This window comes from Numenius arquata, chromosome 20 (assembly GCF_964106895.1).
Source record: "Numenius arquata chromosome 20, bNumArq3.hap1.1, whole genome shotgun sequence".
In the NCBI taxonomy this organism is placed as follows: domain Eukaryota; kingdom Metazoa; phylum Chordata; class Aves; order Charadriiformes; family Scolopacidae; genus Numenius; species Numenius arquata.
The window spans coordinates 1,930,181-1,956,910 of NC_133595.1; the positions used below are offsets into that span (position 1 = coordinate 1,930,181).

Below are 26,730 nucleotides of genomic sequence, written 5' to 3' on the forward strand. Positions count from 1 at the left end.
GGCGGGTGACGTCCCTGTCCCCGGGGACTGGCGCAGGGCCCTGAACCCTCGCACGCCGGTGATCTCCCCGTCTGCGTGTCCCATCATCTTCCTCTGCTGGAGAACGGGGAGCGGGATCTCTCCCTGCTTTTTTTTTTTGGGGGGGGGGCGCGATTTACAATCCTTCAGCATCTCAGTGGGCTCTTTTCCAAGAGGTAAAGTGCCTCCTCCAGCAGTAAATGCCTTAAATTCAGGAAAATGATGAAAATCAGCTCTGTGCCGATTAAGGAGGGGGTCCTGGTCCCTTTTTCCCCCCCTCCCTCCTTGTATTTGCACCCCAAAATACCATCCTGGCCCCAGTTTGTAGTGCCGGAAGGCGGTGGAGGAATTGGTGTGAATTATGTATGAGCCCCACTAATCACGGGCTGATTAAAATGATGATGTGTTAATATTATCTCTCCCCGTCGTCGCCTCCGCCGAGGGGGACGTGTCGGCACCTGAAGGATGGGGGGAACACGGCGGGGACAAATGGGGCAGATGGGTCCCCACGTGGCCTCTCCTCCGGCTCCATCCCCATGTGTCACTCCGCTCTGATCCCTGGAAATACCGCTTGATCTTCTCCAAATCCAAAGACTGGGACAGGTTGGACCTTGGGGACATGTCCCAAAGGGGTGAAACCCATCATCGGTTTGAGGTCGGCTTTTTGGAAAGCGCTGGACGGTGAGAAATCAGGGAACAGGAGCGTCGCTCGATATTAATAAATTAATATTTGATTTAGATGTATCTTAAAGTTATCAGGCAGGTGGGGAAGACGTGGAGGGGTTGATTTGCGGTGCTGGGACATGCCCAAGGGCTCCACCACCCCGAGGTTTTCAGGAGCACCCAGGGGTGCTGTGGTGGGTTGCCTTTGGGTGGCCACGAGCCGCTCTCTCGCTCCCCCTCCTCAACAGGACAGGGGGGGACCTCAGCCTTTTTTGGGGGGTTCAGCCACGCGTGCTGCATCCCGAGAGATTTCCATGGGGCGACTGGCTGCCCTGGCGTGCAAAAATCCCCCCTGGGATGCTGAAATGGGGCAGAAAAGGGGCTTTCTGCCAGCGCCTCGGTGGAAGCATCCGGCCACCTCCTCCGCTTGCAGGGCCGGGGTGAAACCTGCCTCCTCCCTCGCAGCTATTTTGTAATTGAAAGCGCTGAGCATGTTACAATGTGCTCCTTTTATTAATGTGTCACTCCTGATTTAAAAGGACATTTCATTTATCTCTCCCTTCCCCCTCCCTTTTTTTTTTTCTTTTTTTTTTTTTCCCCCTCCTTAAACTGGATGTCGCAAGAATTCCCACCGCTCACCAGCAAAAATACTCTTTTTCTCCCCAGGGATGCGATCTAATCAGAGGGCTGAATTTCCATAGGTCAGAATCTAATCAGAGGGTGGCCCGGCACAGCTTTCACTATGAAATATCTCTTATTTAAAAAGAGCAAAGGGGAAGGAGAGGAGCTTCAGGGTGCAGAGCTGCCTTTGGGATGCTGATGATGCGGAGGATGACGGAGATGCTGGGTTGGGCTCCTCCCTTGGAGGTGCAAATCTAGTGCTCAGCCCGCTTTAAAGTCCTTAAAATTCAGCCATATCTGTCACTGCTGGTTTCTTCTCCCCAGTAAATCCAAAAAAGGGACCAAACCGGGGATGTTGAGGACCGGTGACACTTCGCCAAGCTCCGCTGTCGGAAAGCAAAGGGAAGGGGGGGGGATGAGGGATGAGATCTGCATGTCAGCCGCAGCAAAACAGCAGGTTTTGGACGGCTCCATCTGGATTCCTGCTTTATTTTTCGACACCTGGCTTTATTATCCCTGCTTTTCCCCCTCCCCTGTACACGTCCTTAGCATTTTGGGAGCTGGCTCCTCCGGGGCTGCACATCTGTTTCTCTCTGTTCCTCTCACTCGTACTCTTTCCCTCCTTCTTTTCCCCATCTTCTGGGCTGATTTTGCTCTGAATTTGGGCAGCTGATGCTCTTTGAGCGGGGTTTTTTTTTGCCCTCCCTCCCCTTCCGGGCATCACTGGGGCTCCAGCATCAGCCCTCTGCGGGGTCCCTGTCCCCCCATGGCACTGGTGCAATAAATCGTGAAGCTCCAGAGCTTCGGCTTTGCCATGGAGGATCTGCTCTGGAGAAGAAGTGCAGGAGCATCCCATGGTTGTATTCTCATATTTTTAAGGACCTGAGGTTCTCCCAGCACAGCCGAGTCCCAGTTACTGTAGAGGTGTAGAGGTGGGAACTGGTGGGCTGTAGCCCGACAGATATCTCAAAATGGTTTTGCAGCACATGGAAGGAGCAGAGAAAAAAAAACCACCAAACTATTTTGGCTTTTTTGAGCCATCTAGAAGATGTAGGTTGGGGATGTAACCACAGGGGGATTCGCGTGAGTAAATACTTGTGCCGATGCATTTGCTGCACGGGAGGGGAGGTGGGTGGCTGAGGCCACCCCGAGCTTGGCCATTTTTGACTTCAAAGAGCCACCAACCATCAGGAGATGCTCTTAGCGCCACCAAAACCCCTGGTTGGACTGGGATGGGGATGCTCCAGCTTCCCGTTGCTGTGCTCAGGGTTTGAAACGCAACGCCATGGGAAGAGGGATGGAAAACCATGCGGAGATGCTGCTGTTCTGAGCCGGGAATTCCTGTATCTCCATAATTCGCCAGCGTGAGGGAAAATGCAATCTTTGCTCTGTCTTTGTCACCCGTCGGTTCTGCCGCCGGCTTTATTTAATCGCCCCCTTGATCCGCGCCGGGGGCAGGAGGGAGATGTAATCTCACCCGGCGGCTCCCGGTGCTGGTTGATGAAGAGGCAGAGCTTTTCCCCACGCATTGGAGCCTTCGTCCCCACCGCGGATCCCTCCCCGATTTCCTTTGGGCAGATGCCACCGCGCTGCAAAACGGTGGCTCGTCCCCCCCCCATCCACTCCTCCCTTTGCTTTTGTGCCTGTTGCTCATCTCATTTCTGCTTTTGGAAATGTCAAGAGCGAAGCCGGAGAAAGCGGGGCACCCGCTGCGAGACCTCGCCTGACCTTCCTCGCGTCCCTCCTCCTCCTCCTCCTCTTCCCTCTCCCATCGCTGCCTCTCTACATCTGCAAAGCCCCGAATTGGAGGGGACCGTGTGCTGCGTTGGCAGCCGCAAGGAATTAATCCCTGCTTTAGCCTGCTAAAATAAACCCCGTCCAGGCGAGGAGGCAGGCTGGAAGGAAGCCGGCGCCGGACGAGTGTGGCTGCTGGTGGGGATTTGGGGGTGCCCACAGCAAGGAGAGAGGGCATCAGGCTGGGATTGTGAAGGTGCAATATTAAAACCTTATTAAACCAGCATTTCAGGGCTGAAAAGGGCCCTTCATTTCACCCCCATCCCCGCTCAGCACCTCTGTCTCCCGTTCACTCGCCGTGTGATGCTGCAAAGCACTCTCCAGGACCAAAAAGAAATCCACTTTTTTCCCAAATTTCCTTGCAACCAGCCGCTCACAGAGCAGCAAACCTGCTTTTGCAGCACACACACACCCCCCAAAAAAGAAAAAAACAGCATAAAGAGGTTTTCTTGAATTTTAAACCCCCGTGCTCAATATGCCGGGCCATGCTGCCTCGCTCTTGCAGCAGGCACGTGTGAGCGCAGCGTGCTCTCCCGCAGGTCACGGCCGAGATTTATTGCAAAAACACCAGCAACTTGTTCTACAAGCGATGTGAGCCTCCAGTCACTGGCTCCGGGACGTATAAAATCACCTTCCCTTCTTTTTTGGTGGTGGTGGGGGATCTTCTGCAAAGGAGTCTCGGTTTCTGCAGCCCCATTTCCCAACCTGCTCCAAGCTCTCTGGGGTTTTTCAGCCTGGCTGTTCCACCTGATGCAAGTAATAATTTAAAAAAGCATATGGATTTTTGCAGTGGGTTAAAGGCTCTTTTGGGGGTGCCCTGGTTGGAGATGGTGTTAAACAGGTGCGGTTAGGGCAAGGATGCTAAAGAAAAGGCTTGGATCTGCCGGGCTGTCAATCCGGCACCTTCCAGCAGCCGGAGGAAATAGAGGAAAATAAAATTGAAATGTAGTCACCTGCCCTCCTGACCCTGGCTGCTCCATGCTCTTGCGATAGTTTTGCAGCAAATCGAGGGGAAACGAGGAGAAAATGGCCAGACGGAGCTGCCCGTGCTCTGATTTTTCAGATCCTGCCTCCAGCTCTGGAGGAGATGGGGAAGGAGCAGGCTGTCGGCTAAGGCTGGGCTGGAAAACCACAAGTTGGGCTTTGCACATCTTCTGTTAATCTGTTGGACCGTTCCCGTGAGAAATGAGACATTTAGAGGGTTTTTTGAGCAAGAGTGGAAGAACTTGGGCTGCAATGGGGAGAGAACCAGTGTGGGGCAGAGGACACCCTGGCCCAGGTTGCCCAGAGAAGCTGTGGCTGCCCCATCCCTGGAGGGGTTCAAGGCCAGGTTGGAGGGGGCTTTGAGGGACCTGGTGTGGTGGGAGGTGTCCCTGCCCAGGGCAGGGGGGTTGGAACTGGATGGGCTTTAAGGTCCCTTCCAACCCAAACCATTCTATGATTCTATGGTGGAGACAAAGTTGAAGCCAGTATCTTCGTAAGAAGGATGGGTTTGAGTTTGCAGGAGGGAAGGGTGGTTGGTGGGATCAGGGGTTTGAGTTTGCAGGAGGGAAGGGTGGTCGGTGGGATCAGGGGTTTGTGTGTGGATGAAGACGAGCCTCAAAATCTGGGCACCCAGGATTTATTTGGGCAAAGGTGGGCAGTTTCGCAAAGCTGAGGAGAGGAGCAGCGAATCGGTTGGTCCTTGCGTTTGGGTGCCATGAGCTGGTAAATAAGGTCAGGAAGGATTTTCCCCAGCTGGTGCTTTTTTGGGTGCTTTGGGAGCAGCTGAACTTCATCGCTGCAAGGGGGCAAGATGCCACGCTGATGGGCTTGCCCATGGGTTATCCCCCTGTGGGATGCAGCCAGCATTTTGCCCTCAATGGCAGAGCTATGGATACCATAAAAGCATTTGAGAACAGCATTTTTATCCCCTTGCCCCATCCTTCCCCGGCAGCTCACGTCTCTTTTTCTCCTCTTTGCCACTTTTTCCAGCCTACCTGACGGTCAGCATCGAGCCGCTGCCGCCCGTGGTGGTGGGAGACGCCGTCACCCTGAAATGCAACTTCAAGACGGATGGGAAGATGCGGGAAATCGTCTGGTACCGGGTAAGTGGCGCCGGTGCCTCTTCCCTGCCCTTGGGGACGGGGGACACGAAGCCACCCGGCTGCTCTGCTCCTGGACGACAGAAGGTCAAGGCTGGACGGCGGAGAGAAAGACAGACGGCGCTGGCGCTGATGGGAATATTGATTCGGGGAAGCAGGCAGGCAGGCTGGCCTTTGAAAACCTGGTGGGGGAGAGATGTAAAACGGCTTTGCAATCATCCTGAGGGCTCTGTGAGGCTTTCTCCGGGCGATTTGTTATGTTTTCCCGATGGATTTGGGGTTGGCAGGCTGAGGTCGGTGCTGGGGGCTTTGTCGGTGCCAGTCGGGGTTTGGGAGCTGGGGGCTTGGGTCAGCACCCCTGTGCAAAAGATTTTCATGTTGGGTGTGAAATTATGCAAAAAAGAGGGTGGTTTTTGTGCTGGGGGGGAAATTATGCAAAATTGAGGGTGTTCGGGGCTTGGGGAGCAGCACTGGGCTCTTCACATTGGGCTCTTTAAGCATCCCCAAAAAAACCTTTGCCCTTCCCATCCTTGTCCCCAAAACGCTCCTGGCTGTGGGATGCTGACATGGAGCAAAGCCAGACTTACAGCATCAGGTTTTATTTGGGGAGAGGAGTGTCTGGAGGCTGTAGCTTTCCCCCCTCCCAGCATCACTCCCATCTACACAGAGCCTGAATCCAGCCTCGGATATAATGGTCCAGTGCCACTCTTTTGGCTTTCTCCAGGGAATTTCAGGATAAGCTGCCAAACACGAATAAAACCCCCACAGTGGTTTGAGCAGAGAAAACTGAGAAGTTTTCCAGGGTGGGGAAAAAACTCGGCTCTTTGCTTGAATGTTTGCTCACAGAGGAGGTGAAGAAAGAGCTAATTTTGCTGGTGGCCCCGGATGAAGCGGCCGCCCTTTGCTGTAAAATATTTTTTTCTTGGTTTTACCATCTTGTTTCTGCTCCCTGAACAAGGAGCATCTCTGCCTTAAAGCTCTTCTCCGCATCTAGGCAGGGTTATAAATAGGAAAAGGTGCTCTCTGGACTGATATATATTCAGTTGCTGGAGCGCGGCGTGTGCACAGGAGTATTTCCATCGAGTGCTGGCTGTTTGCTATAAATATGTGTATTTAGGTGTGTAGGGGATGTAAGTAGAGAAATAGCAACATATAAACCAAAAAACTGTCCCGAACCCTAAATTCTTGCAATTGGCTTCGTCTCCCTCTTTTTTTGGGGGGAGGAGGCTTTTTGCACGGTGCTCCTTCCGCCGGCACTGCCGTCTCCACCAGGTTTTTCCTTCCCGTTTCCACTTGGTAATATTGGATTAACCCACTTTCTCGCAAGCTGGGGCTGGATTTGCATAATCCCCCCTGCGCTGAGGGATGCTGGAGCCCTCAGTGAGAGGATGATGTGCTGGGGCGGCCGAGCAAATTACGCTCCAAGAAACCACAGAGAGGGAGGGAGGGGGCAAAAATAACCCAGCTTTTATTTTTATCGTCGCAAATCCCCCTTTCTTCCAGGTTTTTTATCCCCCCACCTTTCCCTTTTTCTCCCTTCCCAGGGAGTTTCCCACATTTGGCAAGTTGGGTTTTTCATAGAGCATCTCGGGATTTCCCAAAGTCCCTCCTGATTTTAGGGTTTTATCTCTTTTTTTCCCCCCGTCTTGTCTCATTCACGGACTTTTGCAGCTGCCCAAACCCCCAGTCGCAGCTCCCCCGTGCAGGAGGTGATGGATGCTCTCGGGCGAGCCAGGGTGGAGATGCTGGGGCTGCGGAGTTATATTTATACCGTTTGTAAATCATCCTGACAGCATCTCTGTGCGCGGCACCAACCGGAGCAGTGGAGTGCGGGGGGGTGAGGACTTGCTGGGGCTCCCCTTTCCCGTGGTTTATTTTTCAGGGAGCAGAGCAAGTTTGCGGAGTTTAAGAATGCGGAGCTGCTCCAGGGGCACGCGTCGGGTTGCAGGGGGGGAAGGCAAAAGAGGGGGAGCGCGGCAGCAAACTTGGATGTAGGGCATAGAGTGGATGCAGAACCCATCGGGGTGGGCGTATAACCCGTGGGGTGCACCCATAACCTGTGGGGTGCACCCATAACCCTTGGGGTGTGTGCATGACTCCTTGGCAGTGTGCATAACCCATTGGGGTGCAGGGTGGGTGCATAACCCACGGGGGGTGCGTGTGTAACTTGTCGGGAGCGTGCATAACCCATCGGGATGCACACCTCACCCATGGGGTGCACGCATAAGTTGCCGGGAGCCTGCAAAACCATGGGGTAAGTGCTTAACCCCCTGGGGAGCGTGTATGGCCCAAGGGGTGTGTGTACAACCCATCAGGAGCATGCGTGACCCGTGGGGTGTGTGTACAACCCATCAGGAGCATGTGTGACCCATGGGGTGTGTGTATAACCCATGAGGAGCATGCGTGACCCATGGGGAGGGTGTAAAACCCATCAGGAGCATGCGTGACCCATGGGGTGTGTGTACAACCCATCAGGAGCATGCGTGACCCATGGGGAGGGTGTACAACCCATCAGGAGCATGTGTGACCCATGGGGTGTGTGTATAACCCATCAGGAGCATGCGTGACCCATGGGGAGGGTGTACAACCCATCAGGAGCATGCGTGACCCATGGGGTGTGTATATAACCCATCAGGAGCATGCGTGACCCATGGGGAGGGTGCATAGCCCATCAGGGTGTGTACATAACCCATCGAGGTACATCTATAACCCAGCGAGGTGCATGTATAACCTGTCAGGAGTGTATATAACCCATTGGGGTGCATCCGTAACCCATTGGGGTGCATCCATAACCCTTGGGGTGTGTGCATGACTCATTGGGAGCGCGCATAACCCATCAGGGCGCACGCATAACCTGTCGGGAGCGTGTGTAACCCATCGGGGTGTATGGATAACCCATGGGATGCATGCATAATTCATCAGGAGTGTGTATAAGTCGTCAGGAACGTACATAACTCATCAGGAATATGCGTCACCCATCGGGGTGGCTGCATAACCCACTAGGAGCATGCATAACCAACCCATGGGGTGCATGCAGCACCCATCAGGAGCATGCAGCACCCCCAGGGGTACGGGGTGCATCTCTAACCCACTGGTGTGCATGCATAGCTTGTGGAGAGCCTGCGTAACCCATTGGGGTGGGCACATAACCCATTGGGGTGGGTGCAGAACCCATGGGTGGGCACATAACCCGTTGGGGTGGGCGCAGAACCCATTGGGGCGGGCGTATAACCCGTTGGGGTGGGTGCAGGACCCATGGGTGGGTGCATAACCCGTTGGGGTGGGTGCAGAACCCATGGGTGGGCGTATAACCCGTTGGGGTGGGTGCAGAACCCATGAATGGGCACATAACCTGTTGGGGTGGGTGCAGAACCCATGGGTGGGCGTATAACCCGTTGGGGTGGGTGCAGGACCCATGGGTGGGCGCATAACCCGTTGGGGTGGGTGCAGAACCCATGGGTGGGCGTATAACCTGTTGGGGTGGGTGCAGAACCCATGAGCGGGCACATAACCCGTTGGGGTGGGTGCAGGACCCATGGGCGGGCACATAACCCATTGGGGTGGGTGCAGGACCCATGGGTGGGTGCAGAACCCATTGGGGTGGGCACATAACCCATTGGGGTGGGTGCAGAACCCATGGGCGGGCGCAGAACCCGTTGGGGTGGGTGCTGAGAGGCGTAAGGGGGCTTCTTACCACGGGAAAGGCAGGTAAAATCCCACCGAGAAGCATCATGCCACAAACCAGCACCCCCAGGCCCCTTCTCCAGCAACTCCCCTAGGAGCCCCATGGGACGGCGAGCAGGGGGGACATCAAGGGACAACATTTTTCTGGGGTCAGAAAAACCCCTCAGCGTGAGCCGCCGCTTCCAGGTCACTTGAAATGCAGAAAACTCGAGGATGCCTGGGATGAGCAAAGGGGCTTTTTCACGGCATAAACAAGAACATGCACCGTCCGCCGAGGTGTTAATTAACATCCAGCCCCCTCCCTCCCTCCACGGCAAATTCATCTCCAGAAGGTGTGATTTGCCCGGGAACATGTACAAACACGGGGCCGAACACCTTGCACGTTTAGGCGAGGGCCCAAAAACCCTTGGAGGAGAGGAGGGGTGGTGGCATCCTTGCAAACGAGCTTGTAATGAGTGCGGGAAGACACGGGAGCTGTCAAGCTGTTCCCTGGCTCCCATCGCAGGCATCCCGGGGGTCGCGCCGGAGACCTGATTAGTATGGTCACTGCCATGCCGCAGCGAGGGCTGGGGAGGGAGAAAATTACTTTTTTTTTTTTTTGCAGCAGTGCAGAGCTCTTAAAAAAAAAATAAAAAGAAAAAGAAATAAAAAAATAATAATAATAGAGACGCGGGAGAGGGAGGGAAGGTCCTCGGAGTGTCTGCTCGGGCTCTGCGCGGGAAGCGGGCAGCAGCCAGCCTGTACTCACAGCCGGGGGGGGCTCGCATGAGATGATGGTAATTGCGAAAAGAAAAAAAAAAATACAAAGTGTTTTGCAGATTTTTGGTGGCAGGCGAGGGCTGGGCGCGATTCCCCGGCGGAGGGCAGCGCTCCCACGCTCGCTGTCCCCCTGCCTGGTGGGGAGCGGGGGCTTGGCCAGGGGATGTACGGCAGCGAGAGCTGGGGATGGAGGGGAGCCGGCGGGTCTGGGGGGAGTCGCTCTGCCTCGATTAATTAGAGTTTAGTGCTCAGGCTAATTAGCAAGAAGGAAAATAACTCGGAGCCGGGGCTGGTGTTGCTGTCTGCGGTGCCGGTGTGTGGGCATTGCTCTCTGTAGCACCCGTGGTGGATGGACATTGCTCTCCACAGCACCCATGGTCATGGGCTGTGTCAAAAGAAGAGTGGCCAGCAGGGCGAGGGGGGGGGATTCTGGCCCTCTGCTCTGCTCTGGGGAGACCCCACCAGGAGCACTGCGTCCAGCTTTGGAGTCCCCAACATCAGAAGGACATGGACCTGTTGGAGCGGGGCCAGAGGAGGCCACGGAGATGCTGGGAGGGCTGGAGCCCCTCTGCTGTGAGGACAGGCTGAGAGAGTTGGGGGGTTCAGCCTGGAGAAGAGAAGGCTCCGGGGAGACCTTAGAGCCCCTTCCAGTCCCTACAGGGGATCCAGGAAAGCTGGGGAGGGACTCTGGATCAGGGAGGGGAGCCAGAGGACAAGGGGGAACAGCTTTAAACTGAAAGAGGGGAGATTTAGGTTAGGTATTAGGAAGAACTTCTTTGCTGTGAGGGTGGTGAGAGCCTGGCCCAGGTTGCCCAGAGAAGCTGTGGCTGCCCCATCCCTGGAGGGGTTCAAGGCCAGGTTGGAGGGGGCTTTGAGGGACCTGGTGTGGTGGGAGGTGTCCCTGCCCAGGGTAGGGGGTGGGACTGGGTGGGCTTTAAGGTCCCTTCCAACCCAAACTATTCTATGATGGACATTGCTCTCCGTAGCACCCACACATGAGCGCTTCTCTCCATAGCACCCATTCAGGTGACCTTCGCTGGCGAGGGGATGTATACCATGACCCTGTAGGTCCCCCTCATCCCATCTTCAGGCCGTTCTCCCCGTCTTTCATGCAACACCGTTCATTTTTAAGCTCCTGGCTCGGTGTGTGGGGATTGCAAAGGGTTTTGCCCCATCAAGGGGCTCATTCGGCCGGTCCCTGGCCAGCAAATGCCCCCGGGCTCCAAAACCCATGGCTGTGGCAAGTAGGGGCTGATGCATTACAGACGTTGGTGGCGCCGCTCGGAGCTGCCTGATCGATGGTGACAAAGCGCGGTCCCCGCGGGGGCTTCCTCTGCCACTGCCCATTAGGAGAAATGAGACGTTACGGCCCCGGCCGGCGGCTCCCGCGGTGGCTCCAAGCGGGAAATGTTGCTGGTGACAGTGATAAAGTCACCGCTCACAGCAGCGTCGGCTCCAGGGGAGGGGGAAGGCGGGATGGAGGAGCCAAGCGAAGGGCACCCGACGTGCTGAGGCTGATGCCAGCCCTTCCTACGCTGCTGGGAAAGCCCAGAGCTTTGGCCAGTTTGGGGATGCTGGTTTGGGGATGCTCGGGAGGTGCCGGGCTGGAGGAACCAGGATGCAGCTGGTAGAAAGCATCCCCCAGAAATTCACAGCCCCCTCCAAATTTTCAAGCCAACCCAGTTCACGACAGGTTCTGCCTCCGATTTATAAACCTGTTCCCCCTTAGGGAAAAACCTCAAGTTTTACGGCTGCAGAGAAATTCTCTAAAATCTGAGCAAAGCTGCTGATGGAGAGATCTCGGGCCGGTAGCTGCAAGAGGTCTGACTCGTGCCATTCGTCTACACGCCAGCTGGGCCGTCTCTGCGCCTCGGAGATGATAATTTAAATGTCAGTACGGGGAACTCTCTTAATTCCTCATGCTCAGGTGGGGAGAGAAGGTCACGAGCATCAGCAGGGTTTATTGAGCTCTCTGTTACTGCCGGGCGAGGGCATCTCTCCAGCTCCGGGGAGGCAGCGGGGAGCCCCAGCTGCACCTCCCAAAAATCACACTTGTAGCATCAATTCCATTGTGCACATGGATTAGCGATGCCGGAGAGGGGGTACGGGCATAGGTGCTGCACTTCGGGGGATGGAGATGGGTCACGGTGCTCATTCTGGGATCAAACTATCCAGGTTTGGGAAAATAAATCAACTACTCTGTATTTTTGGAAGCCACATTTGCTGCCGGCAGTGTTTGGGGTGTCCCTGAGCAAGGTGGGACCGAGTGGTCCAGCAAGAGCAGGGTGAGAGGAGGGGTTTCAGCCAGCTGAGCCTGAGTGAGCTGGGGAGGGAGGCAGAAAAAAAAGTTAAGAAAGGTTTTTTCCAGCATAATGCATTTCTCCCAACAGCTGTGACATAGAATGATAGAACCATAGAATGGTTTGGGTTGGAAGGGACCTTGAAGATCATCCAGTCCCACCCCCCACCCTGGGTAGGGACACCTCCCACCACACCAGGTCCCTCAAAGCCCCCTCCAACCTGGCCTTGAACCCCTCCAGGGATGGGGCAGCCACAGCTTCTCTGGGCAACCTGGGCCAGGCTCTCACCACCCTCACAGCAAGAAGTTCTTCCTAATATCTAACCTAAATCTCCCCTCTTTCAGTTTAAAGCTGTTCCCCCTTGTCCTCTGGCTCCCCTCCCTGATCCAGAGTCCCTCCCCAGCTTTCGTGGAGCCCCTTGAGGGACTGGAAGGGGCTCTAAGGTCTCCCCGGAGCCTTCTCTTCTCCAGGCTGACCCCCCCCAACTCTCTCAGCCTGTCCCCACAGCAGAGGGGCTCCAGCCCTCCCAGCATCTCTGTGGCGTCCTCTGGCCCCGCTCCAACAGGTCCATGTCCTTCTGATGTTGGTGGCCCCAGAGCTGGAGGCAGCACTTCGGGGGGGGAGGTATCCCCAGGGTGGAGCAGTGGGGCAGAATCCCCCTCCCCTTGCCCTGCTGGCCACGCTGCTGGGGATGTAGCCCAGGACGTGGGTGGCTTTCTGGGCTGCCAGCACACGTTGCTGGAGCATGTTGAGCTTCTCCTCCACCAACACCCCCGTGGATGGTGACAGGGGATGCTGCCAACCCCGGTGCTACCCCCTGAGCACACCAAGCATTGCAGCCACCCCTTGCAGCCCCTCTGGGGTATTTTCCCTCTTGCCCTAGCAACTGCTTGTTGCATTTGCTTGGACAAAAGGTGTAAATTCAGCCCCAGGATGAGGGCGGTTGAAGGAGTCTGGTCTGGAGCCCAGCACCCCTCACCCTCCTGGGGTGATGCCCCATGTCCCGGGGTGCTATGGAGACCTCCTGTCCTTTATCAACTCACTGTGTCCTCCAAAATCCCTTGCCCCCATCCCCTTGCTCCCCATCCATCACTCCCCAATGCTTAGCTAACCCACCGAGCATCCTGGTGAGAGGCTCAGGCAATATTAATGGTGCCAGCGTATTTTGGGGACAGCGAAGCGCCGGGTCGCCGGCGAGGTGAGAGCGACAGGGGGAGAGGCAGGAGGGGGCTGCCTCTGCGCCAGCAGGAAGGAGCAGGAGGTTAATGTCTCCCCGCACAGTGGCAATCGCTGGGTTTTTGTCAGGAATAAGATTTTTACTGGGGTTTATAAATAATGCAGCAGGCAGCCTTGGGCTGCCTGAGCTCGGCTGCGGTGCCTTAAATGTGCCTTTTCCTTTCCCCGTGTCCCTTTTCCTCCCGCTCCTCGGTGTGGACACATAATTTGGAGCAATTGTTGTCAGATGCTGCCAAATTATCATCCTTTTTCTCCCCAGAAAAGCAGCGTTGGGCTTGCCTGCTCCTGCAGCCCCGTGGGTTCACCGACGACTTTATATGTAGCTTCTCTCCAAAAAAAATTGACCCCAGGGCACAGATAAAAGACTGAAAGTAGGTCTAATCCCTGGAGAGAGACTATTTCTTCTGCGCCTTTTCATAGGAGCCTATTAGCTGCCTGTAATCCCCAGAGGATGCACCCGGCCTGTGGCATCATCCCTTGCCGTGCATCCTCGGGGGGATGTGAGGGGTCCCGGGGGGCGAGTGTCGACAGAAGCGATGCTTCGAGCTGCATTTTTCCTACTTTCATCCTCGGATCTAGCTCGATGCTCTCCTGCTTCGCCCACATCTGTCCAGGTGTGCTGGGGAACCTGTGGCTGCAAACTTCTGGTCCATGGGCATCACCTCCACTGCTCCCCATCCCACTCCCCCCGAGCATCCCCATCCTCCGTTCAATTCCCAAACTAATCCCTGGAAAACCCTCGGACCTGATACTCAAAGAGCTTTTCGATCCGGCAGCAGCTCCAAGGTTTCTCCCCAAACCCACCCCGGGTCGTAATTACAAGTCGGGAAAAATCAGAGGCGTCCTTGAAAACTTCCCCTCGTTCCCAAGGCTGGAGATTTACAACTCCGATAATTCTTGCAGTTCCTGATCCCGCGTCTGTGCCAGCCTGTATTTTCTTTGCAATAAAAGCCTCAGCTTCGGCTAATAAATTTGTAGAGGTGGTTTTAGTGACAGCTTTTTCCACACCCCCCTCCCCCCCTTCCTTTTTGCCATAAAAAAGGGGGAAAAGAGAAAATCTGGAATCAAAGTTGAGTTTTGCCCAAGAGGGGAGAGAAGTGCTGGGTGGGGAGAGTGGAGTCTCCTCCCTAGAGATGCTGAGTTTAGGGGGTTAATCCCTAAAATCTCCTTCCCCTGTGCCTGGTCTTTAAAAAAAATGACTATTCTAACCCTCCAATGGATCAATCTGAGCTGTTCTAGCCCCAAAATGCCCATTTCCCATCTGCGTTGCGCTCTTCTGCCTTTTCCTCCTTAATTTTGCACTAAACTTTGCTCCTTACAAGAGGGGGAGGTAAATCTGAAGGCACTGGGGGCACGTAGAAGAATCGAGTCCTTCTCAATTCTAAAAAGGGCCTTTTTCCACTTAAAAATTACAACCCTGGTGAGGAACTGGAGATAGGAGTTGGTGATGCCGTAACTGGATAGAAATGTGCGGGTTTTGCTTTTAATCTCAGCAGGCTCATAAGAAAGAAATAATATTTATTGAATTTTAATAAAAATACTGAAAATAACTATATCAAAAATAAATATATTAAAACCAAAAATCTGATAAAAAATTAAAAAGGGGGTGCAACTTCTCATGCATTCGCAAAAGTGACCACGGGTGCCTCATATGTGGGTTTTTTCCTTGCAGGTCACCGACGGTGGCACCATCAAGCAGAAGATCTTCACCTTCGATGCCATGTTCTCCACCAATTTCTCACACATGGAGAATTATCGGAAGAGGGAGGATCTGGTCTACCAGTCCACCGTGCGGTAAGTCACCCTGATATCGCGTCCTTTGGTGTGTCAGCTGCTTTTTAATGTCTGTTTTTAGGGTTTTTTTCCCCATTTTGGGGCAGTTGAGGGTACTCAGGCAATGCTCGAGGTGTCCTCTTTGGCTGTGGGTGGGGATTCATTGCGTTGCAAAGAAATTATCGTCCCTTAATGCGCCGTCACCAAATATCTGAGGTCTGTCCCCACGGTCCTGCTTGTCTCTAGGGAAAAGGTGACATCGGTGGAGACTTTCAGGGGTGAAAATGGGCCAAGAAAAACAAGGCTTGGGAAAAAAAAAAACCCACCATATATTTATATATATATAAAACAGGCAGCGTGGAAGCTTGTCTTTGCTTTTCTTCCAAGTGCAAAATCACTTGCAGGAGTGTCAGCTTTATTACTAATTACGCACTTGCTTTATTGCTGGTGTTATAAAAACAAAACTGGAGCTTGAAAAAAAAAAATGTCAGGGGGAGACTTAATTCAAGGCAAAGAGGCTGGGGTGAAGTATTCATTTTTCATGTGGGTTTGTTGGGTTTTTTTTCCCCTTTGTTTCCTTTTTAAATTAGAACTTGCCCATCGGATTTCAAAGCTCGTTTTTCCCAGCGTGGGGTCATAAAAATTCTGTGTATGGTGGGGAAAATACAGTCGTTTCTTTGAGGTGATGCGATGCTTTGCACCTGCAAAGGTTGGAAAGGGCTCGGAATGGCTCCTCCCGTTGGATGCGCGCAAGCATGAAATTCTTTCTAATTCTTTGGAATCTGAATTTTTGGGGGTTTTTTTGCTGGTTTTTCTGCCACACTCAGAGCTATGTTTTATTGTAAGCAATTGTGTTAGATGGGTGCATGGGAATAAATGTGAATATAGAGCGGAGAAAAGAAGCATGGAAGTAGGACTGGAGAGGAGATGATTGGGATTAGTCAGGAGGAGGCACAGGGCTTGCTCAGGGGAGGCTCAGGAGAAGCTCAAAGGATGATCAGGAGGGTCAGGGGATCCTCGGGATGCTCAGAGATTGCTCAGGGGTTGCTCAGGAGCGTGCTTCGGGCATGCTCAGGAGATGCTCAGACGATGCTCAGGGGTTGCTCAGAGGATGCTCAGATGATGCTCAGGAAGGTCAGGAGATGCTTAGGGGAATGCTCAGAGGATGCTCAGGCGATGATCAGAGGTTGCTCAGGGGGATGTTCAGGAGATGCTCAGAGGATGCTCTGGAGGGTCAGGGGATGCTCAGACAGTGATCACAGATTGCTCAGAGAGATGATCAGAGGTTGCTCAGGAGGATGCTCAGGCGAAGATCAGAGGCTGCTCAGAGAGGTGTTCAGGAGATGCTCAGGGGTTGCTCAGTGGATGCTCAGGAGGGCCAGGAGATACTCAGGAGGATGCACCTGGGACGTGGCAACCCCAGGCACAAATACAAGTTGGGTGGAGAATGGCTGGAGAGCAGCCCCAAGGAGAAGGACTTGGGAGTGCTTATGGATGAGAAGCTCAACATGAGCAGGCAGTGTGCACTGGCAGCCCAGAGAGCCAACCGTGTCCTGGGCTGCATCAGGAGAAGTGTGCCCAGCAGGTCACGGGAGGTGATTCTGCCCCTCTACTCTGTGCTCGTGAGACCCCTCCTGGAGTACTGTGTCCAGCTTTGGAGTCCTCAACACAGAAAGGACATGGACCTGTTGGAACGGGTCCAGGGGAGGGCCACGAGGATGATCAGAGGGATGGAGCACCTCTCCTATGAAGACAGACTGAGAGAGCTGGGGTTGTTCAGCCTGGAGAAGAGAAGGCTCCGGGGAGACCTTATAACAGCCTATCAATACCTGAAGGGAGCCTACAGAAGAGCTGAAGAGGGACTCTTTGTCAGGAAGTGTGGTGACAGGACAAGGGGCAATGGTTTTAAATTGGAAGAGATTTAGATTAGATATAAGGAAGAAATTCTTTACAGTGAGGGTGGTGAGGCACTGGAACAGGTTGCCCAGGGAAGTTGTGGATGCCCCATCCCTGGAAGTGTTCAAGGCCAGGCTGGATGGGGCTTTGAGCAACCTGCTCTAGTGAGAGGTGTCCCTGCCCATGGCAGGGGGGTTGGAACTAGATGATCTTTAAGGTCCTTTTCAACTCTAACCATTCTATGATTCTATGATTCTATGAAAGGTTGGACCAGATGATCCTTGAGGTCCCTTCCAACCTGGTGCTCAATGATTCGATAGAAAAAAAGCAAACCTTGTATGCTCAGAGGATGCTCAGGATGCTCAAGGGTCGCTCAGGAGGATGCACAGGGCTTGCTTAGGGGAGGCTCAAGATTCTCAGGGGACGCTTATGAGGGTCAGCAGATGCTCAGGGGTTGCTGAGAAACCCTGAGATCCTGGGATCATCCTGAGATGATGCTCAGGAAGGTCAGGAGATGCTCAGGGGAATGCGCAGAGGATGGTCAGGTGATGACCAGGGGTTGCTCATGGGGATGCTCACGGGATACTCAGGAGGGTCAGGGGATGCTCAGGGGTTCTCAGGGGATGCTCAGGAGGATGCACAAGGCTTGCTCAGGGGATGCTCAAGCAATGATCAGAGGTTGCTCAGGGGGGCGTTCAGGAGATGCTCAGAGGATGCTCAGAGAGATGATCACAGGTTGCTCAGGGGGATGCTCAGGAAGATGCTCAGGCGATGATCAGAGGTTGCTCAGGAGTATGTTCAGGAGACGCTCAGGGGTTGCTCCACTCCTTGAGCTTTGTTTCCCCGTGTAGCACAGGCTCCGCTCAGCCGCTCGCTCGGATGTTGTACAAATTTCTGACACGACTAATTATTGTTTAGAGGAGGTTTTGGCGGCTTCACAGGCAGATTACACGTTCCCTAACTCAACACCCTTGCTTCCCTGCCATAAACCCAGCGGTTTTGCTTGGCACTGGATTTAGCCTTTGCAGGGAGCACCAGGAAAATTGGGGAATTAAACCAGAATAAAACATCCCCCATGCACGGAGCAGGACATCCCGACCATGAGCATCCCTTGAGGAAGGGACAAGGATGTTACACCATCCCGGCGAGGCAAAGCAGATGTGCTTTTTTTGGCTCAGAAACCGCCGTTTTGCTCCCTTTCACCGCATATTGTAGAACTAATAGAATTTGTGAGCAGAAAATTTCGCCGCCCTAGGACCAAGCACTTAAAAGCATTGGCAATCGTCAGCACGGCGCCGGCAAATCGTCCGTGGAGCCGGGGATGTTCGCGGTAAAAGTGTTTTCACGCGGTTGTTTTCAGAGGAAAACAGCAACATGCCTGGGGAGAAAGGAGATATTTCCCGGAGGGTATGAAAAGAGCTTGTTTGCTGAATCGGTGGCTTGATGCTTTTATTTCGGGAGGGATCCTACCTTATTTTGGGCTCTGGTGAAGAAGAGGAGTGCTATTGGGAAGGGTGTCGTGATGGGTCAGTCGCTTCCGGACCGTTTCCACTCAGGTCTTCTCTCTCTTTCATTTTACCCTTCTGTATTTTCATCTTTTTTATTTTTTTTTTTTTTTTAATTTAATCTTTTTAATGGCATGGTCACGTCGGTGCCGTCCCACGGAGCGTTATCCCGGGCGGCGCGGCTCTTATCTGCGCGGCGCAGAGGGCTGCCGGGGCTGCCTCCTTTCATACCAGCTTTGAACGCCGCCCGCTCAGATGTGAAGAGCAAAGCCGGGAGATATCCATTTTTTTTTCCCCTCCTCTGATTAAAAACCCACCCTCGTCGAGTAAGGCACTGCTTTATGAATATCTATATAATTTTCTTCCTTATTTCCAGCATGCTTAGAGGACGCAAAGGACACAATGGGCATCGTTTGGGCTTTGCAGGGCTGGGAGTCCCCTCTCTCCAGTCCCTGCCGATTGCAGCAGCATCAAACCAGCCCAATTAGGATCATTTTACACCCAAATCCGTGCACAAACCCAAAGGGGCAGCCGCTGGGATGCAGAGGGTCCCCAGCTTGGCAGGGACAGAAACCACCGGTGCCCCTAACGGAGGGTGTGGATGATTTCCCACTCGGTGCGTGGGTAATTAGAGGCTGGAACAGATGGCGAAGGCTTAGTTGAAAGCGTCGCAGCCATTAAAAGGAGCTGCCAAGCGACTGTTCGCTTTGACGGGGGCTTGTTTGTGCTGGCGGGGGGCTCGCACGGTGAGGAGGAGCTGTGGGAAGGCAGCCAGGGGCTTTCAGAAAGGATCTGGCAAAGCAGCGCCGGATTCTCCCCCTCCCAAGTGGGGAAAATCCACAAGGTGCATGCCTGGGTTTGTTCGGAAAAGCGTGGGGGGGGTTTAAGCTGGGGGTGGCCTGGCAGGTGCTCCGTCTGGGAATTGCCCCCATCCTCGTTGCCACGGTGGGACGCTGCCAATCAGCAAAGCGGCTCCTTTGCAGCCGGCATGAGCGTGTCCACCTCTGGCAGCACCGATCCTTTTGGACATCTTCCTCTCCTGTTTTTTATATACACATATATATAAAGTCTTTTATATATATATATATATATATATATATATATATAAATGCAGATGGGGATGGGGACAGGAGTGGAGTCAGGGATGAGGGATGTGGATAGGGACAGGGGCAAGGATGGGGACAGAGACAAGGATGAGGATGAGGATGAGGATGGGGATGGGGATAGGATGGGAATGGGGATGGGGATGGGGTCGAGGATGGGGACGGAGTCGAAGATGGGGATGAGGACAGCAATGGGGATGGAGTCAGGGACGAGGGATGAGGATAGGGACAGGGACAAAGATGGGGACAGAGATAAGGATGAGGATGAGGATGGGGATGGGGACGGGGTTGGGAATGGGGACGGGGTCGAGGATGGGGATGAGGATGGGAAATTGGTTGAGGATGGGGATGGGGATGGGGATGGGGATGGGGACAGGACAGGGATGGAGATGAGTGGGTGTGGAGGACACCGTGCTAACACCCTGGCTCTGCTCCCCGGCAGCTCCTCCAATGTGTGTGTGTGTATATATATATATATATATATAAAGAATCTAGATAACGTATCCATTATAGCGTGTTTGGGATTTGCTTGGAATTTGGGCTTGTGATGCTTTTTATCCGCCACACTTTGCTGCAGCCGTTGCATCGCCCAAGCAGTCTGTAGCGTCCGGCGCCGAGCCTTTTACACGGGCGTTTTGCAGGCGTTTAATGTCCACGCTTCGCGGGTTTTTGCTCTCGGCGGTGCCTTTACCTCCCGTACGCTTCTCCTTTCAATAATGCAATTACTTACCCTCCCGAGGAGCTGTCAGTGCCGGTAAACTCCAGCTGCTAAACCGCATTACACAGCTCTCTCCTGCAGCCCGTGCGGTTATTAATAGTTTATTGATCCCCGTTGCTGGTGAAAAGCAACCCCATCCAACGCCTTGATATCCGGATGGCGGCCGCTGCATCCCCCGGGAGAAGGGGTTTGGGACAGAGTGGGGAGCAAGCAGTGAGCCCCCTCTCTCCTCCCCAGCCTCCCCGAGGTTCGCATTTCAGACAACGGTCCCTATGAGTGTCACGTGGGGATTTATGACCGAGCCACGCGGGAGAAAGTGGTCCTGGCCTCCGGGAACGTATTCCTCAACGTGATGGGTGAGTACAGTCCCCAGCTGGGTGGGACCGGAGGGGAAACGGCTGCGGGGTCTCGGGTTTGGGGAGACAGCGGGGATTTGGCTCATTTTCCCATCCCCAGGGATAGGGATGGGGAATGGGGATGAGGATGGGGTCAGGGATGAGGATGGGGTCGGGGATGCAGATGAGGATCGGGACAGGGACAAGGATGGGGATGAGGATGGGGACAAGGATGGGGATGGGGACAGGGACGGGGATGGGGATGGCAATGAGGACAGGGACGGGGATGAGGATGGGGACAGGGATGGTCATGGTTACGAGGATGGGGATAGGGATAGGGATAGGGATAGGGATAGGCATGAGGATGGACATCAGGATGAGGATGGGGTCAGGGACAAGGATGGGGACGGGAATTGGGTCAGGGAGGGGAATGGGGATCGAGACAGGGATGGGGATGGGGACAGGGATGGAGGTGGGTGCGTGTGCTAACCTCCCAGCTCTGCTCCCTGGCAGCTCCTCCAACGTCCATCTCGGTGCTCGCTGCCGACACGCCGGCGCCCTTCAGCCGCTACCAGGCGCAGAACTTCACCCTGGTGTGTGTGGTCTCGGGTGGCAAGCCCGCCCCACTGGTGAGCCCCCAGGATCTTTAATCTTTCATATAGATATATGAAACAAGCATGAAAAAAAAATATATATATTAAAAATATATAATATATATGTGCTGCTTTTGGAGGCAAAATAAGACAAATAGCTGCCTGATGCCCAAATCTTGCCCTGCAGCATCTTTCCGTGGGGACCTTGGGAAGGAGCCCCATGTGAAGCTACCCAGGGGGATGGGGTGCTGGGGGTGTCCAGGGTGGTGGCTGTCCCCACCGGGCTCACCGTCCCTTTTGTCCCCATGCAGGTGTACTTCAAGCGGGACGGGGAGCCCATTGAGGCCACCCCGCTGCCGGAGCCGCCGGCCGGCGCCGGGAGCTGGGCACCCCGTAACCTCCTTCACCGCGACCTGGATGACACCAAGGTGCCAAAATCGCTGGCGGCCGAAGGGGAGGTGGGAGGCGGGCAGCCCTTGGCCACGGCGGACCCCCCCCGGGGGCTGGCAGCCGAACGGGGTACCGTCACCGAAACCATTCCCGAAACAGTGGTGAGCCGGGAGTTCCCGCGGTGGGTGCACGTGGCTGAGCCCATCTACTATTTCCGTCACACCCACGCCCCCGTCAGCGACGGGACGGTGGAGGCGCGGGCCACCCTCACCTGGACCCTCAACCCCCAAATCGACAACGAAGCCCTCTTCAGCTGCGAGGTGAAGCACCCGGCGCTCTCCATGCCCATGCAGTCCGAGGTGACGCTCGGTAAGTGTGGGGTTGGGTTCTTGGCTTTTTTGCAATTCTTTGCACTTTTTGCAGTTCTTTTTGTAATTTTTTTGTGATTTTTTTTGCCTTTTTTCATATATTTTTTCTTTTTTTTCCCTTTCTTTTTTTTTTCTTTTTTTTCTTCTTTTTTTTAACTTTTTTTCCCCTTTTTTTTTTTGCCTTTTTTGGCCTTTTTTCTTTTGCACTTTTTGCATTCTTTCACTTTTGCTTTACTTTTGGAGTTTTTTTCAGGCACTCACAGGTTACAGTGGGGTGCCACATAGAGCTGTGTGGTGACAGGAGGAGGTGATGCCGGGGCTCCCCATAAAGTAGGGTTGAGGCCAGCAGGTTTTGGGGGGGGAGGGGGGGTGTTCATCAGGCAAGAGAAGAGATTTGCTCTGTGTTGTAGGGGAGACAGAGCTTAGGGGGACTGTGTGGGGTGGGATGGGGTGCCGGGAGGGAGGAGAGCGAGGGCAGTTTGGGGGGGGTGAGATGGGACTGGGTACTAGCAATAGGGGTGCTTGGGGGGGGGGGTGGGTTGTTCTGGGGTCTAGGGGGTGCAGAGCCCCTCATGCATGGGGGAGGTAAGGAAAGAGACTGTGGGGCTGCTGCCCCCCAAGTCCTCATAACCTCAGGGTGCCCCGTAAAGAGGAGCAAGCCCTGAGGCTATGAGGGGTGCAGGCCCGCCCCCCCCCAGCCATGGAGGGTGCTATAGGGTGGGGTTTGCTGGGTGGATGTAGGGCTGGGGTTGGGAGGGGGCTGTTGAATCATGCAGTGGGGGTTTGGGGTGATGTGTGGGGCTGGTAAGGGGGCAATGGAGGTTACTGGGGTATCGGAGCAAGGCACCAATGCCAGCGGCAGGGGGTAATGTGGGCACAGCCCTAGATATGGAGGGGGGGGACTGTGCTGGGAGAAGCCCCCTGTATGAGAAGAGGATGGGTGTTTCCATATGGGGGGGGGGGGGGCAGAGGACTGAGGCAGGGGGGGACAACGAAGGGCTGGTTTGGGGGGGAGCCAGGGCTGTGCTGGGTGTAGGGATGAGCAGGGAGGGGGATGTTAAAGCCGGGGGTGGGGGCTCTGTTGGGGGACCTGCTGTTTGGTGGATCTTTGCCTTGGTTGCCTGCAGGGCAGGTGAGGAAATCGGTAACCCCTTAATGTTACCTCCTGTGGGGTGTAACTCTGGGAGGGGATGGGACAGAGGACAGCTCTCCTGGACATGTTTGGGGGGTGGAACACCTTCACCCCACAGTGATGTCACCTCCATCCATCTGTACCCAGTCCCAGGACACCTGAGGACATACCGTCACCCTTGTTGGCCATCACCACCCAACTTATCCCAGTGGGTATTTCTGGGGAGGGGCCAGGTTGGCCCCTGGGGCTGGTGAGGCCCCAGCTGCCGCGGGGTAGAGAGGTTGAGGCCAGGGCTGCCCCATTGGCTCCGAGCAGTCCCAGGACCCTGGAAAAGCAGAAGCTCCCCAAGTGACCATGGGAGCTGTTGAGCAGAGTAGTTAGTGGTGTCCCTCACTTCTGCCCCATCTTGCCCCCAGGTAAGGCTGAGGCTCCCCTACCTTCTCCAGGTTTCCCATCAGAAGAGGCTGAGCTCTCCACCAGGGTTGCCCCAGCTTCGGAGCACCCTCCTGGGCAGGCTGCTCTATCCTTCCTCCCCTTGAGCCAGGAGGAGAAGACTGAGCTTTGGTCCTGGCCAAGTAGGACACTTGGCTCGCTGCGGCGGCAATGATGCACCATCTCCTGGAGAGCTTCTCCTCGTTGGCTTTCCACCCGTCTTTGGCGCGGGCTTCAGTGTGCACAAGCCTGTCAGTGCCGGTGCTCCATCTCTTTTCCTTCAGCTCATCAACCGCCTCAATTAGTGGGAGGTTGGCAGCAATGAGGAGGTCAACGGGAGGTTGGCAGTCAACAAGGAGGGCAGCAGCTCTCTTGCTAATAGATGGGACTTCTTTATCTGTTCCTCCCCACTGAGCATTACAGCTCTCTCCCAGCATACAACTGGCCAAAAAATAACCCAAGTCCTGCATTTTCACACCTTCTGCAGCTTAGGTGTCCACTCTCTGGGCCTCCCCATGAGGCCAAGACTTTGATGGCTTCCTGCTTTGTCCCCAGAAGCTCCAATACCTGTAACAGCAAAGCTCACCCCACACTGACCTCCCACACCCACAGCTCTCCCCATCCCCTAAGATGATCCTCCAGCCTGTGCATCTCACTGGGTGCCCCACCACCACCATCCATACCCAGTTTTTTGGCACTATCACAGCAGATCCCCCCATTAACCCCTTCCCTATGTATAAATAGTATATATACACTGTATATACTCTCAGTAAAAGCCACATTGAAACCAAGACAAACCATTCTTTTCAGTACAGAGAGCATTCTTTTGGTACAGACCATAGTATGGTGCAATCATCTGCAGCCCATCACCTCCTCTTTAACACCAGAGGGCCAGATCCTGCATGGATATTGCAGTCCAGGTGCACAGCCATGGTCTCTGGCTCATGTCCATGAGGAGCATCCTGGGGCCTGGGTGCCCTTTCCCAGGACCAGCATCCACCAGCACAGACCAGTGTGCTTTCTGGTGGCTGTTTGTCCCTTTGTGTCGTGTCAGGGTGATATCCAGGCTCAGCCTGTCCCATCCACGGTGGCACTTGAATATACAAAGGATGAGACCCCCATGTTTGGCAAATCACAGCCTCCCTCCTGCCCATTTTTCCCTTTGAACCCGCAAAAGGCTCTTTCCACGCAAAGCCCAGGCAGCTCCTGGGGCTGTCCCATCCCACCCACAGCCCAGAAGGGAGATCCACACAACCCTGACCCAGCTGGGAGCAAAGAGCAGACCCCCGGTGTGGTGTCACCCCACCATGGCTGGCTGCGTCACTGCTTCTCCCCACAATGCACCAGGCAAGGGCACCCCAAGTCTGGTGTGGGAAAAGGGGTCCCCTCCTCTTTACAGGGCTGTCCTTTTGTTCCAGCAAGGCTTAGTGGCTGTGTCCCATGCTAACAGCACTTGCGCATGACTTACCAAGGCCACGTTGTCCTGGGGGTGCTTTCCTGAGGTGTCCATCTCCATGGCTTCAAACCAACCTGATGACCCCTCTTGACCCCTGTTCCTGAGAAGAGAAGGGCTTAATTAGACAATACGTCCTTCACCACCAATGCATCCCATTACAGTCACCTATCAATCTTCCTGTTCATCTGCCTGTGGGGTCCTTGCCTACCTGTCTATCAGTCATTTGGGTGTCCGTCAGCCTGTCCATCAATCGCTCAGCCCTCAGCCCCATCGGCTGGCACACGCTGCCACCCTCTCACCATGATTGTTCATCAAACCATCATTAACCCTGGCCAAGGGCACTCCACCAGCACCGGGAAGCCCTCTCTCGGCTGATGTCCTGTCTTGTCCCCTTCCCTTGCAGTTGCTCCCAAGGGGCCGAAGATCACAATGACCCCGACAAGAGCCCGCGTTGGAGACACCGTGCGGATCTTGGTGCAGGGCTTCCAGGTCAGCAACCTCATCCATGCCCATTGCCATAGGGCGATGCCACACCAACAGACAACCTTGCATCCCCACCAGCACTTTATGGGGTTGGCTTGGTGGCCTTGGGTTGCGTCATGGTCCTTACATTGGTGCACCCCTGGCGTTTTGTCTGCACCCCGTCCTTGCTCCAGGTGCGAGATGGGGTTTGCTCACCCCCTACACCCATCTCACAGCCCCACCATCTCCCCACAGAATGAAGTCTTCCCCGAGCCCCTCTTCACCTGGACCCGGGTGGGGAGCCGGCTCCTCGACGGCAGCGCCGAGCACGATGGCAAGGAGCTGGTGCTGGAGCGGGTGCCAGCTGAGCTCAACGGCTCCATGTACCGCTGCACTGCTCAGAACCCCCTGGGCTCCACCGACACCCACACCCGGCTCATCGTTTTTGGTATGGTGGCACCGTGGGGTCACCCCTCCCTCCATAAATCCTTACTCATCTCTCGCATCCCCCCTCAATAACACTGTCTCATTGCTATTTCTTTCCCCTTAGAAAACCCAAATATTCCCAGAGGAACAGAGGACTCCAACGGTGAGTAGTGGTGGTACCGGTATTTTGACCCAAAACCCCCCAGGGAGGGAAGGACCATGCAGAGAGCATGGTCCATCCAGATGCCCAAGCCCTTGGCCATCTCTCCTGGCCATGCCCCAAGCCCTTGAGCATCTCTCCTTGCATTGCCCCGAGTCCTTGGCCATCTCTCCTGGCCATGCCCCAAGCCCTTGAACATCCCTTCTTGCCTTGCCCCAAGTCCTTGGCCACCTCTCCTTGCCTTGCCCCAAGTCCTTGAACAGCTCTTCTTGCCTTGCCCCAATTTCTTGGCCATGTCTCCTTGCATTGCCCCAAGCCCTTGGCCACCTCTCCTTGCATTGCCCCTAGTCCTTGAACATCTCTTCTTGCATGGCCCCAAGTCCTTGCCCTTGGCAGGAGGGATGTCCTTGTGGGGCCCTGTGGATGCTCCCCACAGCATCCCTGACCTCCTGCCCAGCCCTCAAAAGCTCCATACACTTTGGATGCCCTCCAAAAAAAAAGCAGTGACCCCATCCTACTTTGAACCCAAGCGGCGAGACGCGGCTCCCTGACCTCTCCATCCATTTCTCCTCCTGCCTAGGTTCACTTACCGGCCACTGCGGCTTCAGACTAGTTTTGGCGCTCACCCTAACAGTGATCCTGGAGCTAACGTGAAGCTTCGCCTGCCTCTTCCTCCTCCTCTTCCTCCGTACGGCTCCACCTGGCATTTACACCTCCGTCAATCGGTTCTCTTGCTCTCTCTCTCTTTTTTTTTTTTTTCTATACTATTTACAGTCTCAGTCTCTTTCTGTCTGTGTCTTGGCTTCCTCAGACAATTTAATT

The 26,730-nt window shown here is 54.7% G+C and overlaps 1 protein-coding gene across 1 annotated transcript; it reads left to right on the plus strand.

Moving 5' to 3' along the window:
- Window positions 1-1,512: 1,512 nt before the first annotated feature.
- Window positions 1,513-26,730, plus strand: IGSF21 (immunoglobin superfamily member 21). Its single transcript, XM_074161440.1, has 11 exons — window positions 1,513-1,548; window positions 3,636-3,777; window positions 5,071-5,183; window positions 14,832-14,953; window positions 20,392-20,510; window positions 21,003-21,118; window positions 21,394-21,841; window positions 25,264-25,349; window positions 25,578-25,770; window positions 25,873-25,911; window positions 26,489-26,730. Exons 1-11 carry the CDS (start codon window positions 1,513-1,515, stop codon window positions 26,560-26,562), a joined length of 1,488 nt encoding a protein of 495 aa, XP_074017541.1. The 3' UTR covers window positions 26,563-26,730.